This window comes from Culex pipiens, chromosome 2 (genome assembly GCF_016801865.2).
Source record: "Culex pipiens pallens isolate TS chromosome 2, TS_CPP_V2, whole genome shotgun sequence".
Taxonomy (NCBI): domain Eukaryota; kingdom Metazoa; phylum Arthropoda; class Insecta; order Diptera; family Culicidae; genus Culex; species Culex pipiens.
The window spans coordinates 23039810-23054045 of NC_068938.1; the positions used below are offsets into that span (position 1 = coordinate 23039810).

Consider the following 14236-nt stretch of genomic DNA (forward strand, 5'->3'; position numbering starts at 1 on the left):
GTAAAACATTTTGAAACACGTCATTTATTATGGCTTATTAACAAATTATTAGAATTCACTTGAGCCACCATGCGCCTCCTCCCATGGTACTTTATATGGGAAAACACATTTTTTCTGAAAAACGCAATTTTCACCGATAGAATATTTTGAATCGAACATATTCTTAATCAGGAAGGTGAAACACAACTTTCTACGTATAAATCTCCCATGGGTGTTTTCGATTTATAATATTTTGCTTCCTCCATACCGTGTTATTCTTGTGAGCAGGGCTTGTGAAATTTCGACTTTGTTTGTGATAGCTGACAGAACACTCCAATCGTATTCACCACGACAACCTGATTTTTACATTCTACTTTCGTTCGTTTCACACACAAAGGAATGAGTGCTACGCAAGGTCACTCACACAATCATTGACTTCCCTCCAGGAGAAAAATCGCTTCGAGAGCGGTCGTTTGACATTCTACTGAGATTCCGATCATCTCTCCAATGATAGCTATCATATGATTTATGTCACCACGCAGCATACACTAGGAAGAGAGAGACAAAAACGAGAGAAAGAGAAAGAGCATGTTGTCTCGTTCGTTCGTTTCGTCTTCGTGCTTACGTTCATCGACCGTTGCCAAGCAATGACGGTCATGATAGGCGTTGTGTGTCAGCGATCAAATGGAGCCTAACATTTCAAAAGGGCACATAACTTTTGTAAACAATAGTGTATCCCTTTCACTCAAATGACAGTTTACATAAGGTGTGAAAGGGACACACTCTTGTTTAAAAAAGTTATGTGCCCTAATGAAATGGCAAGCACGAAATATCGTTTTGGGAAATGATCGCTGACAGAAAGTTCTATCGAATATCGAGCAGTCCCATTCAGTGATAGATCCCTTTTCAAGCATTGCTTATGAGCATTGCTCATGAGCGAGTTGTGTCGAGTTTCCGTTCAAGTTTTCTTTTCGAGAAAAGGCAGATTTGAGGACCGTGTGGGTTTTGCGCTATATTTAGGTGGATCAGACAATGCCCATTGACTATTAATTTGGCCGCCAGGTTCGCTTCCATTCTGGAAACGGTAATTGGAAGCAGCGCAAAAGCTGTCCCCACCTGATAACGGGGACTGAGATAAGCTGTATCAGCATAACCCAAGTCTAATACAATCAAAACTTTCCCATAATTTTACACTCACACAAACACACAACTGAGTCTGAAAACTTCTTTTCAATTTCAGTTATACGTACGGCTATCAAAGCAACCTTCGGAAGAAAAAAATCGCACACACACAACACAGACAGCAAATCAATTAATTTTAATCAGACGTCGTCACCGAAATAACTGCCTGCATAAATTAACGAAGGTTTCCTGGAAGGACAAAATCGATAGAAGGTTAATTGATGTCTGCGATAATTGATGACAATCTATGGCATCATAAGAAAAAAAAACTCAACCGTTTTAGCTTTAAAAACCATTTTTTATTTCGTCTATCTCAGTAATAATAATAATAAAGTAATATTTTTCAATATATAATACGACATCAATTACATCATTTTTTGTTATCTTCATGCTTCGGCTTCAAGAACGTTTATTGTTCACCGCCTTTCGCTACTCACTTACAAAAATAATAAACTCTACTTATTATGTCTGTTGTTTGCTTTGCCTCAAGGAAATGTTAAGTAAAAACAATTCTTTATAAATATTTCCGATCTTGTGTTCTTGCTCTCTCACTAGAAGCATTCCCGTTCCATCGCAGCAGGCGCCGTCGCCGCCGCCACTCCTTCTCATTCGCACTTGTTCTTCACCGTGATCATAATTTGATTCGTCTGATGTATCAGGTACAAAGCACTCACGAAAACAGCGTTGGCCCTGGAAAAGTGAATAACAAGATGGTAAACAAATTAGTTCCGTGCAAACTGACAGCCCGCCCCAACGGGGAAACTTACTCTCCCTCCTTGAAGTACTCCTTGAGGGTGGTGCTGAACTTTTTGGAATACTTGACAAACTCCTTCTTGCGCTGCTCGACCGCCTGTTTGCCCTGCGAGCCCGGAATGAAGCCGACCACCTCGTTGACCGCGTCCAGCAGCTTCTTGATGGCACTGGCGATTTCCCTGGTGGAAGCGGAAAAAGAGAAGAGTTTTTAGAAAAAGTTTCATTTTTTTGTTTCGTAAATGGCGAACTTACTTGATGGTCTCCAGGAACGTCTTCCGGTCGGTGATCTCGTCCGGGATCCGGCTGAGGATGCGCTTCAGCGAGGCGGATTTTTTGTTCAGCTCCTGGAAGGCGTCCTCGGTGCGGTTCAGGCGGTATTCGATCACTGTTGAAAAAGTAGAAACAATTATGATTATGTTTTGTTGTCAACCTTTGATAAAACATTTTTTGGCATTTGATGCACCGTGCGTCTCCTTGAAAAATTACATTGGGCCGATTTGATGGAGTTGCATGGTGCTCCAGATACAATTAAAAGCATTTGTTCATACATTCAATGATAAGGATTAGGGATCTGGATTTTTTGTTGTTAAAAGAGAAAGGACCAAATAGAACATTCGGTGAATCCTGCTCACTTCAATTTCAACGTGGGATATGAATATTAGCGTGGTTCACGTATTTATACAGCAATTCCATTTTAAAAGGGCACAAACCGAAAAAAAAGTTCTCGGATCGAGGTCAAATTTTTTCTGGGGGTTCCTTGGCCAAAATAATTAGACCCGATTTTTTTTTTGTTTGGCATTTAGGGTGACCTGCTAGGGTGGTCCTAAAAGAGGCAATTTTCGTCAATTTTCGAAAAAAACACATTTTTCAAAAAAAATCATAACTCGGCTCCATTTCAACCGATTTTAGCTTTCTTAGATGCAAATGAAAGGTGGTTAGTTGGCCTTTCAAGGAAAAATAATTTGAAGACCGAAAAAAAACAAGCCAAATATTCGAAAAAGTCGTATGAAAACTTAAAATGGCATTTTGACTGTGTCGGGACCAAAGAGCCTATGTCTGAAAATATTTTTTACGGATTCCTCGGAAAATTTTACGTAACATACTCAAAAACTGAAGGACAACAACAGAATTTTGAGATATGATTTTTTGAAAACAAACAGTGGGATTTTCGGCGCGCCACGCGCAAAACGGAAAAAAATATCTTTTTTCACTGAAACTGCGATAACATTAAAATTTCAGCGATGACCTCACATGTCAATTTTTTGTAATTAAGAGACGCATATATAAAAAAGACAAGACAAGAGTTTTTTTTAAAAAAAAAGGTCCTATGAGCTATTGTGTTTCATAATATGTTTATAGGACGTTTTCAAAAAAATCTAGAGGTATTTAATTTCGAGCATATCAACTGGAATTTTCAAGCATCATGGCCCCAGATATTAGATTATGACAGATAAACAAACTCGAACGTTTTGACAGTTTGGCAGTTTTCCTGCTTGGTTTATTAGCAGAAACTTCAGCCTGCACACATTTTGAGTTGTTTGCGACAGTTTGGCAAACTGTCAAATATAAAAAGTGCGGGTTTGTTTGTCATTGTCTAATAGCTGCTTTAGTGGGTCCCCTTTTTATGGAAACACAAAAATAAAGAAATTGAAAAAAGGTTACTAGAAATTAAAAAAATATTCAGAGATTTAGAAATTTAAGAGTACAAGTATGTATTTCTAGGCCCAGTGAAAAAAAAACTCAACTTAAAAAATGACGAACTCCTTGACACAGTGTCCTAATGCAAACAATGATCGAGCTCGAGCTGTCAAAGTCGCTGTGAAATATGAACGGTCAGTAAAAAAAAAACTCTTTGACAAAATATGTTTTGCTAGAAAGAGATAGCAAATATGATGCAAACAAACCCGCAGGTGCCATGTGAACATAGTTGGAATGTGTTGGTAAAGTTCTAACTAGAAAGCTTTATATAAAAAAAATCAATAAATCCCAAATTAAAAAAAAAATAAAAATTGTAATAATAAAAAAAAACATTGGACAACTAAAAAAAATCAATGAAATTAAACTTAAAAAATTTAATTAAAATTGTTTAAAAATTCTAAATTTCAAAAGTTATCAAGTGCAGAACATCTAAAATTATAATATTTAACAATGCTACGTTTAAAAAATATGAAAGAAATTATAATCTATATATATAAAAAATTTCGATGGTTTAGTTCGAACGCGAATCAGTTCAATACGGAGCGTCGGATCGAGGTGCTATTTGTTGCGTTGGGTTCGTATAAGCCCAAGGAAGGTTCTTACGCCAAAAAGTGGCAACTTTGGCCACTCTGGAACCGATTCCGGAAAATCTGCAGATTGTATGGAAAAAGTTGCGTCAAATCAAATTTTGATCATAGGAGGCTGAACAAGGAAAAAGCTAAAAACGTCAACGAACGAAAAAAGGAAAAGACGAAGTTTTTCGGGTAAGGCTTGTCTTCTATATATAAAAAAAATTTCGATGGTTTTGTTCGAACGCGAATCAGTTGAACACGGAACGTCGGAACGAGGTGCTTTTTATTGCGTTAGGTTCGTGTAAGCCCAAGGAAGGTTTATATGCTTAAAAATTCCCACTTTGGCCATTCTGGGACCGTTTCCAGAGCATCTGCAGATTGTACGAGAAAATCACGAAAATTAAAATTTTGATCACAGGAGGCTGAATTACCAAACAAGCAAGAAACGTCAGGAAACCTAAAAAGGGCAGGACGAAGTTGGCCGGGAAGAGCTTGTTTAAAATATAAAATATAATTTATTAATCAAAAAAAAATTAAAACCCAAAAAATTACATTTCGAAAATATGGTAACTTCAAGAATATAAAAACGGTTCGTACTCTATTGTCCGAAGTCTTCGTCAAAATTTCCAATCTAATCAACTTTTTTTTATATTTCTCTGAATTCTCTTAGGGAACGTTCTTTTATTACGAAACGCAAAATTGGTTTTTAGGCCCCCTCATCCCCCCTGTGAAACTAAATTTAATTTAATATTGTGGCAAAAATTGTGGCATTCAAGAATTTTAAAATATAAGAAATTCAGAAATTTAAGAAATTCAGAAATTTAAGAATTTTAGAATTCAAGAATTTTAGAATTTTAGAATTCGGGGGTTTCGAATTTTGGAATGTAAGGATGTTTGAAGTCGAAAATTTACGAATTCAGGAATTCCAGAATTTGAGAATAAAAGGATGAGTAAAATTAAAAATTTAATTTCGAAATGTTGAAATTTCAAATTTTGAATTATTTTTAATCAATCCCAAACATGCTAAAAATGATTTGAAACGCAGGAAAATGCATTTCAAACAGTTTTTAGTCGATTAGACTTCTTTTTCCATTAAAATGTTCAAGTCTTTTGAAAAAATATAAGTTTGCCCCCTGAAATATTTACAACGGCCTAAATGGGATTATTAAAATACTCTCAAAGTGTCATGTTTTTCTCTATAAAATAAGCTCAAATAAAAAAAAACAGACTGCATTATCGGAGTCTTTGGACAATTTTACACAAACAGATGCAATAAGTTTCTAAGTTTTAATTGTTATTGAAACAGAACTCAGAAATATTTCCAAATTTATAGGCATTTTTAGTAGAACAAGATTCTAAGTATATTTGAAAACTTATAAATCATACTACAAAAATTGATCTTTTTATGAAATAAACGATTTCTAATAAACCATAAACAAACTATGAACTTTATATTTACTTAACCTCAATTTTATGTACATTTTATTATAAGTCAATAGACTTGGTTTACCACACATTTAATTTTTTTTTCAAATAAAAAAAAGTGACCTCACGACGCCCGATACACCATTTAAATTTGCTCGGGCAAATTTGTCAAAATACGTCAGTAGGGGTGACTATGGGTCAAAAAACGGAACACCTCTCATAATGTCTTAATAACAAAAAACGTTACTTAATCCACCTTTTTGGTGGTTGGTGCCTTCCTCACATTCATAAAGTGAATACACTACACAGCCTCAAAAAAGTGTATAAATAACAATTAGAGATCCGGCCTCAAAAAAGTGCATTAAAAACACTAAAGTTCCTCAATCTTTTGGGCTTGTTGGAAAGGTCTTTTGATTACCTATCCAACGATGGATCGCATTATAGATCCGGACAACTTTTTCATCAAAATATTTGAGATCCGGCCTCAAAAAGGTGTATAAATAACATTTAAGTGCTCATAACTTCTGATGAGGTTGTCAGATCTTCAATGTTTTGGGCTCGTTGGAAAGGAATACTGTTCTAAAAATGTATAGCATGACGGGTTCTCTTACAAAAACCACCCTTTTTATATTGTTCCGAAGTTTAGCTGAAATCGTTTTTTTTAGCATAACTTTTGAAGTACTTTTCTAAACTTCATGATATTAACTAGGGTCTTGTGGGACCCCAAGACGGATCGAATGAGACCAAAACAGTCCAAATCGGTTCATCCAGTCCGGAGATAATCGTGTGCATATTTTTCGGTGCACGGACTCACATCCAGACACACGCACAGACATTTGTTCAGAATTTGATTCTGAGTCGATAGGTATACGTGAAGGTGGGTCTACGAGGTCGAATAAAGAAGTTCATTTTTCGAGTGATTTTATAGCCTTTCCTCATTGAGGTGAGGAAGGCAAAACAATTTAAATGACATCGATAATCTATTAACGTAGAATTGTTTTTAGATAGTTTACTAACATTTTCCCAAAATATGATGGAATGTGGTGAACTCTACCTTTAATGCCAATCGTTTGAATCCTTTGATTTGATCTAGGAATGAGATTTTTTCAGCTATGTCATCTTAAAATGTCCCCTACACAACCCTTTTAACAGAATTTAGTTGCATTGAGAAGAACCTGAGAAATGGTAAAATTCGTTAAAAAATCACTTTGGCCCAATCTCACCCCCCAGACCCAATGTCACCCCCACTGATGGTACAGTATTTGTTCGGTAACTGGTTGTTGTTTAACTGGGCGTTCGATAACTGGGCTGCAGCCCAGTTAAAAAGCAGTCAAACGTCAAAAAACAATAACAAATCAAAATGATCGAGGGGTAAGCGGATGCAAAAAAACACTTTCCACAAATGAAAATAAATCTTTAAGTTTTTATGAATTTTCATGTCTCATCCAAAGAAAAAATTTAAGGGTCTTTAGAAATATTTTCGAGTTACTTTTATTTTTCTTTTTTAATTTAAAAATAATTGGCATTGACGATCCCCTCGTAATTTTTTGATCAGCCCGGTTAGTTAGCAGCATTTGGTAATTAGGTCATGCTCGCAGCCCAGTTACAGAACAAGTACTGTAATGCCAAACATTGAAGGCCCGTACCGAATTGCAGTGTACCAAAACCTACGCAACGATCTGGCCTACACGCCAGTGATGTTGAAAATAAATGCTTTAGTGGCAAAATTTTACATTCATAAAAAATATATATTTATAATTCAGATGCAAAGCTTCAGCTCCTGTTACGTTCAATTAAGCTCATATTTTGGATTTCAATCTAGTTATTGTTTGAAATGAGATTTTACCCACACAGAAAATTTTAAGAAATGTAATTCTTTAGCCCTTCACATTCTGCATAAAATAATAAAAATTTCAGGGAAGTTTGTCTTTTCTGAAGCGGCCTCGAAGAAATTTTTTTTTTGCCTTCCTCACCTCAATGAGGAAAGGCTATACAATCACTCGAAAAATGAACTTCTTTATTTGACCTCGTAGACCCACCTTCCAACAAGCCCAAAAGAATGAAGATCTGACAGCCCTATCAAAAGTTATAAATACTTTACTGTTTTTAATATTTTTTTTTTTGAGGCCGGATCTCAGATATTTTGATAAAAATATGCGAGGAAGGCACCAACCACCTAAAGGTGGATTAAGTAACTTTTTTTTTTTAATTTTATGAAACAATATGTAGCTGATAATACTCACAGTCCGTGTCCGTGGCCGCGCCCTGCAGTCTCAGGATGCTCTCGTTCATGTTGACGTCCCTGCAAACATTGATAACGTTTATGTTTACCAATCCCGGAGCTAATGCTGAACACACGCGTTTGTTTACCTGATATCGCCCTTCTTGATGATCCCCATGACCAGTTCGTACGTGAGGCCCGGGTGCGTCTGCTCGGCCTTGGTCAGGGCCGCCCTCAGCGTTTGCGACGCGACCACATCACGACGTTCCAGCTGCGCGGCGGGGAGGAAAATCGTAGAAATGAAAAGTGCGATGAAAAATGTGTGTGTGTGTGTTTGCGGCGCGAAAAGAAGGAAAAATGGGAAAGGTGAACGAGCGAAAAGTTGCCCAATCAATCACATCACAACGCTGGTGGTGGCTTGTTGTGTGGCGGCGCGATCGTGTTTGTGGCCATTAGCAGACGTAATGAACATCCTGCTTGAATGGTCAATGAAACAAATAGTAAAAGTGGTCACGAAAGGAAGCTGACCAGTTTGAGGTAAAATGAAGCTAGAGATTATTTTGCAACTTTTGACCCGAGTCGAGGCAGATTACTTAGCAAACTAATAAAAAACAATTAGTACACTTAAGATAGCCATTGAAATGTCTTTGCAAGTGGCACCAAAACCAGAAAATCCTCTTTTTCACCATTTCCCTTATTGAATTGCAAACTAATAGAGGGAAAAATCAAAACACCCTCCAACTGGAAAACCTGTCCGGACCACTTTTTCTTCCGGGAGCCAGTCTGCACCACCCTCTCCTCCCCCATCCCCATGAACCACCCACCTGCGACAGAATCGGACGTATCAGGATTGGCAGCACCAGGGAAGTGACGACTGGAGTGTCATCGCCCATTGTCATTGCTCGCACTGCGGCCCGTCCAAACCCTTCCGGAAGCACCTCAAAACAGCTCCTGCTGCTGCTGGATCCACAGTGGCCAGAAAGTTGTGTTTGCTTGCTCAATGAATCACTTCCAGCGACGACCTCCACGAAGCACTTAAAAAATTAGCGCGACATTCGCAAACGGAACGCGGATTCGAACGGGGCCCAAATTGGCCAGCAATTTGGGGAGGGGCGGATTTTGCACGGGTTTAACACGGCGGAAACGCGAAACGAAACGGACCAAGGGAATCCCTTCCTTCTGCTGCTGCTGCTGGGTTGGGAAATTTAGCTCACGTAAATATTTTTATTTGACACATCAACTTTTTTCTGATGAAACGTCAAATGTGACAGCGGAAGAGCTCGGCGCCGATAATGCACTATGGACAAGCTTACCAGATGTTCTCAATTTTTTAGAAGTATTGGATTTACCCAAAATTGAGTTCATTCAATCGTTCTCATCTGTTCTCGCCATTAAAGGACGAATTGGGTACTAAAGCCCTATGTAAATTTTTATGTACAACGGTAAAAAACACGATTAAAAACCATTTCTGATCACTTTTTTTTCATTTAAATGCACAATTTTTTTTTGACAGGACAACATTTTTTCGATGGATCAACTATATATGGTCCCCTTGGAACGAGCTGTCAAGTAGGAGCTTTTCTGTCGTATAAAGGGTCATTGTACTCAGAAAAATAAGCTTTATCGCTGTAAACAATAATATCAGCAATCTAAGCTTCATTTTAAGACCCAATTAGACTAATGACAAACTAATTCGCACTTTTTCGTGTTTGACAGTTTGCCAAACTCGCAAACAAAGCAAAATTTATGCCGGCTGACGTTTCTGCAAACAAATAAAGCAGGCAAACTGTTAAAAAGTTTGTTTGTTTGCGAGTTTGTTTGTTTGTCGTAATCTAATACGTCCTTAATGGGCTATCTACAACCACTTACCTCAGAACTTTTAAGTAAACTAAAATAGATAAATTACTTAGGAAAGTACGTAACTTACGATCGTAATTTCCAATCAACTTAGAAAATTTGCTGGGCTGATATACGTTGCTATGTATACCGTAAATTTTTAAATTTTCCAATCCATACTTAAAGTTTCCATTGTAGAACATCACATTCATTCATCATCATTGTTATCCGAGCATTCGTTGAGGAAGGTTGTCTGATTCAACATGACTCGTCGCGTCCCGGCGCAAAACGCCGGCAATATCGCCCTACCTGCGGCTCAAGCAGGCAAAAAAGTGGGAATTTCCAAAAGGAAGGTTGAGGCCTCAACTGATGGCCAAAAACCGGGGATTTCCAAGAGGAAGGTGCTTTTGGAAGTGACATCGAACAGCAAAAAGACGAAAAAGAGCGACGGTACTGTACCCATGGATGAGGAGGAGGAGGAGAACTCTTCGTCGCACGAGGAGCAGCTATTGAAGAACAACAAGTTCGCAGAACTGCCTGACGAGGACCAGGTAGCGGAAGCAAAGGAGAATGAAGTGAAACAGCGAAAGGAGAAACTGCCTCCTTTTTATGTACGGCAATCAGCAGCAACGATCGACTTTCGAGCGGGGCTGGTTGAACTCATCAAGTCTGGGAAAGTCCAAGGCAACATTCGTCTGTGTCAGGACGGATTTAAGGTGCTGGTGCAATCTAGGCAGCACTATCAACTGGTCAAGGAATACTTGACCGAAAACGAGGCGGAGTACTTTACCTATGATGTCGCCATGGATAAGCCGTACAAAATCGTCGTCAGAGGTCTGTACGACATGCCAGTGGAGGAATTAGCTGCCGAGCTAAAAGTTTTGAAACTGGATGTGTTGGCCGTGCACAAAATGAGCCGACGCAACAAAGACATCAAGTACCGTGACCAGCTCTACCTGCTGCATTTGGCTAAGGGATCGACGACGCTTCCTGAGCTGAAGGCAATCCGAGCGGTTTTCAACATTATCGTGTCGTGGGAGCGATACCGACCAGTGCACCGTGACGTCACACAATGCTTCAACTGCCTGGGTTTCGGGCACGGAGGTAAGAACTGCCACCTGAAGCGTCGTTGCGCCAAATGTGGTACCGATGCGCACATCACATCCCAGTGCATCCAAGATTCGCTGGTGAAGTGCCTCAACTGCAACGGTGAGCACTCGTCAACCGACCGAAAGTGCCCCAAGAGAGCTGAGTTCGTGAAAATTCGGCAGCAAGCATCGACGAAGAATCAGCCTCAGCGTCGTAGAACTCCTCCAGCCCTGGTGGAGCAAAACTTTCCACCTCTTCAACCGCGACGCCAGGTCCCGAACTTGGCACCGTTGCCGTTGGATCCCAGGAAGAGAGCTGAGATGAATCAACCGCGGCCGGGTTCCAGCCAGGAGCCGAGACCGTCACCACCGGGCTTCAGCCAGGAGCCAAGACCAACCCAAGAACCAGCAGTTGAGGAAAATGGTAATGATCTTTACACCTCAACCGAACTCCTCAATATTTTCCAACAGATGTCCGCTGCACTGCGTGGATGCAAAACCAAGACCCAGCAGATTGAAGTGCTGACCTCGTTCGTCATCCAGTATGGATCGTAGGTCTCTCAAGCTGCTGAATTGGAACGCTTGCTCCATTAGGAGGAAGAACTTAGAGCTGGTGGATTTTCTTCGCGAGAAGGAGATCGACGTAGCTACCATCACGGAAACTCATCTGAAGCCCGGTGAAAAAGTTTATCTGCAAAACTACAAGATCGCGACGCAGCTCGACAGGACCACCTCTGGAGGAGGAGGTGTGCTTGTCGCTGTTCATCGTGATCTGAAGCCACGCCGGCTGCCACACTTCAAGCTGGACATCATCGAGGCCGTTGGGGTGGAAATTCCCACTTCTGTTGGCCCAGTACTCTTCATTGCTGCATACTGCCCACGTCAGGTGAATGCCAGAGATGGTTCAGCAGCAAAACTGAAGAGCGATATCCAAAAGCTGACACGGCGGAGCGCAAAGTACATCATCGCTGGTGACCTCAACGCGAAGCATGAAGTTTGGGGCAACAGCAGGAGGAATCGGAACGGAGTGATTCTGCACAACGATCTGCAAAACGGATACTACAACGTTGTGAGTCCGGATCGTCCAACGAGGGTGGCTCGGTCTGGGAATCACTCAATCATCGACTTCTTCATCACCAATATGGCTGAGAACGTGGCTCATCCTGAGGTGTTTGAAGAGTTGAGTTCTGATCACTATCCGGTGGTTGTGGAGGTTGGAGCTTCCGTTACTCCGCAGCGGCAACCAACCCGGAAAGATTATCACAACGTTGACTGGCAGCAGTTTCAGCAAGTGGTAGACAGCAACATCGACTATGATCAACACCCTGAAACTTCTGCCGATATTGATCGTTCGCTGGAGGTGATCCAGCAGGCTATCAACCAAGCAGAGGCTGCCAACGTTCGGGAGGTTCCTGTTAATTTTAAGGTAACTGATATTGACGTAGATACTAAACACTTGATTAGACTTAGGAATGTTTATAGGAGACAATATCAACGGACTGGGGACTATGACAAAAAGATTTCAGTGAACAATTTGAACAAAATCATACAAGACCGACTTGACAATATCAGAAATCAAGAATTTTCAAAACATGTAAGCCAGCTTGGGAATTATTCAAAACCATTTTGGAAACTTTCTAAAGTTCTTAAAAACAAACCAAAGCCTATTCCTCCTCTTATTGTTGAGGATTCTCCTTTGATTACATCCGAGGAAAAGGCAAATGCACTTGGGCTTCATTTTGTTAGTTCACATAATCTTGGCGCTTCCATGACCAGCCGTAAAGAAGCATCAGTTGCCAATAGTATTTCAACAATTAATAACTCTACCTTTGAATTTCCTGCAGATTCCCATGTTTCTGGTGAGGAAGTCAAAGTTGCAGTTAAACAAATGAAAAATATGAAAGCTCCAGGCTTTGATAACATTTTTAATCTAGTGTTGAAAAAACAGAGTGATCAGTTCTTTCAACATCTAGCCAATATTTTCAATAAATGTTTGCAACTTGGCTACTTCCCCACCAATTGGAAACTGGGCAAAGTCATACCAATTTTGAAGCCTCAAAAAGATCCAACATCGCCAACAAGTTATCGTCCCATTAGTCTTTTGAGTAGTCTGTCCAAACTCTTTGAGAAGGTCATCTATTCAAGGCTTTTGGATTTTACCAACGATAATAATATAATTTTGAATGAGCAGTTTGGCTTCCGAAAGGGGCATAATACTGCTCATCAGCTTACGAGAGTAACTAAAATCATCAAGCAGAATAAGCTTGAGTCTAAATCAACTGCTATGGCTTTGTTGGATGTTGAGAAGGCTTTTGACAATGTTTGGCATGATGGTTTGATACATAAACTGTATTTATACGGTTTTCCAATGTATCTTATCAAAATTATCCAGCACTATCTTTCGGAGAGATCGTTCAGGGTTTTTCTGAATGGGATTGCTTCTGGATTATTCAACATTGATGCTGGGGTTCCCCAAGGAAGTATTCTTGGCCCACTTCTGTACAATATTTTTACATCTGATTTGCCTACTCTTCCTGGTAATGGTGTGTTGTCACTTTTTGCTGATGACACTGCCGTTATTTATAAGGGTAAAATAACCAGATATTTAGTTGGCCGTCTTCAGAAGGGTCTTGACGTTCTTTCCGAATACTTTGGCGACTGGAAAATTCGCATAAATGCAGCCAAAACTCAAACCATCATTTTTCCACTTTCCAAATCGGCCCGATTTGTCCCAAAGGATGATGTTTTGATTAAAATGAATGATGTTTCAATACCCTGGTCAAAGGAAGTTGTCTATTTAGGTCTCATACTTGACTCGAAACTATTGTTTCGGCAGCATGTAGATAAAATATTGAACAAGTGCAGCATTCTCATCAGGTGTTTGTATCCTTTAATTAACAGAAAATCAAAGCTATCTTTGAAAAATAAGCTAGCAGTTTACAAACAAATAATTTACCCCGTTATTGAGTATGCAGTACCTGTTTGGGAGTGTTGCGCTAGAACTCATAAATTGAAGCTCCAGCGTGTCCAAAACAAGGTACTCAAAATGGTTTTGAATGTTCCTGGCTGGACAAGATCAAGTGAGGTTCATGAATTAGCAGAAGTAAAAATGTTGGATCAGAAGATTCAAGAAAAATGTTTGAAATTCAGGGAAAAATGTTCTATATCTGAATACCCCTTGATTCAAGGATTGGTTTAGTTTATGGTAAGATTAAGTTAGTTTTAAGTTAGGTTATGTTTACTTATTTTTTTTTTTTTTTTTCCTTGTTGTACCTAGTGTTACAAAAATGATAAATCATATACTTTTAAATTTAAGAAAATGAACAGTGTTTAAATCACGAAAAGCAAACTAAAGCTGAAGAGCCACAGCTGACCACTTATTATGTAAACCAAATGTAATTATTATAAGAAAGATTCAATAAAGTATATTTAATTCAAAAAAAAAAAAAATTCAAAATTCATTCATCATGATTCAAATTTCT

At 39.2% G+C, this 14236-nt stretch overlaps 1 protein-coding gene across 1 annotated transcript; it reads right to left on the reverse strand.

Annotated features, from left to right (window-relative positions):
- Nucleotides 1-1438: 1438 nt before the first annotated feature.
- On the reverse strand, nt 1439-9044 carry LOC120422417 (programmed cell death protein 10). The gene is made up of 6 exons (XM_039585832.2): nt 8655-9044; nt 7980-8101; nt 7853-7911; nt 2167-2299; nt 1929-2093; nt 1439-1851 (listed from the first exon to the last, which is right to left on the reverse strand). Exons 1-6 carry the CDS (start codon nt 8727-8729, stop codon nt 1767-1769), a joined length of 639 nt encoding a protein of 212 aa, XP_039441766.1. The 5' UTR covers nt 8730-9044; the 3' UTR covers nt 1439-1766.
- Between the last annotated feature and the right edge of the window lie 5192 nt (nt 9045-14236).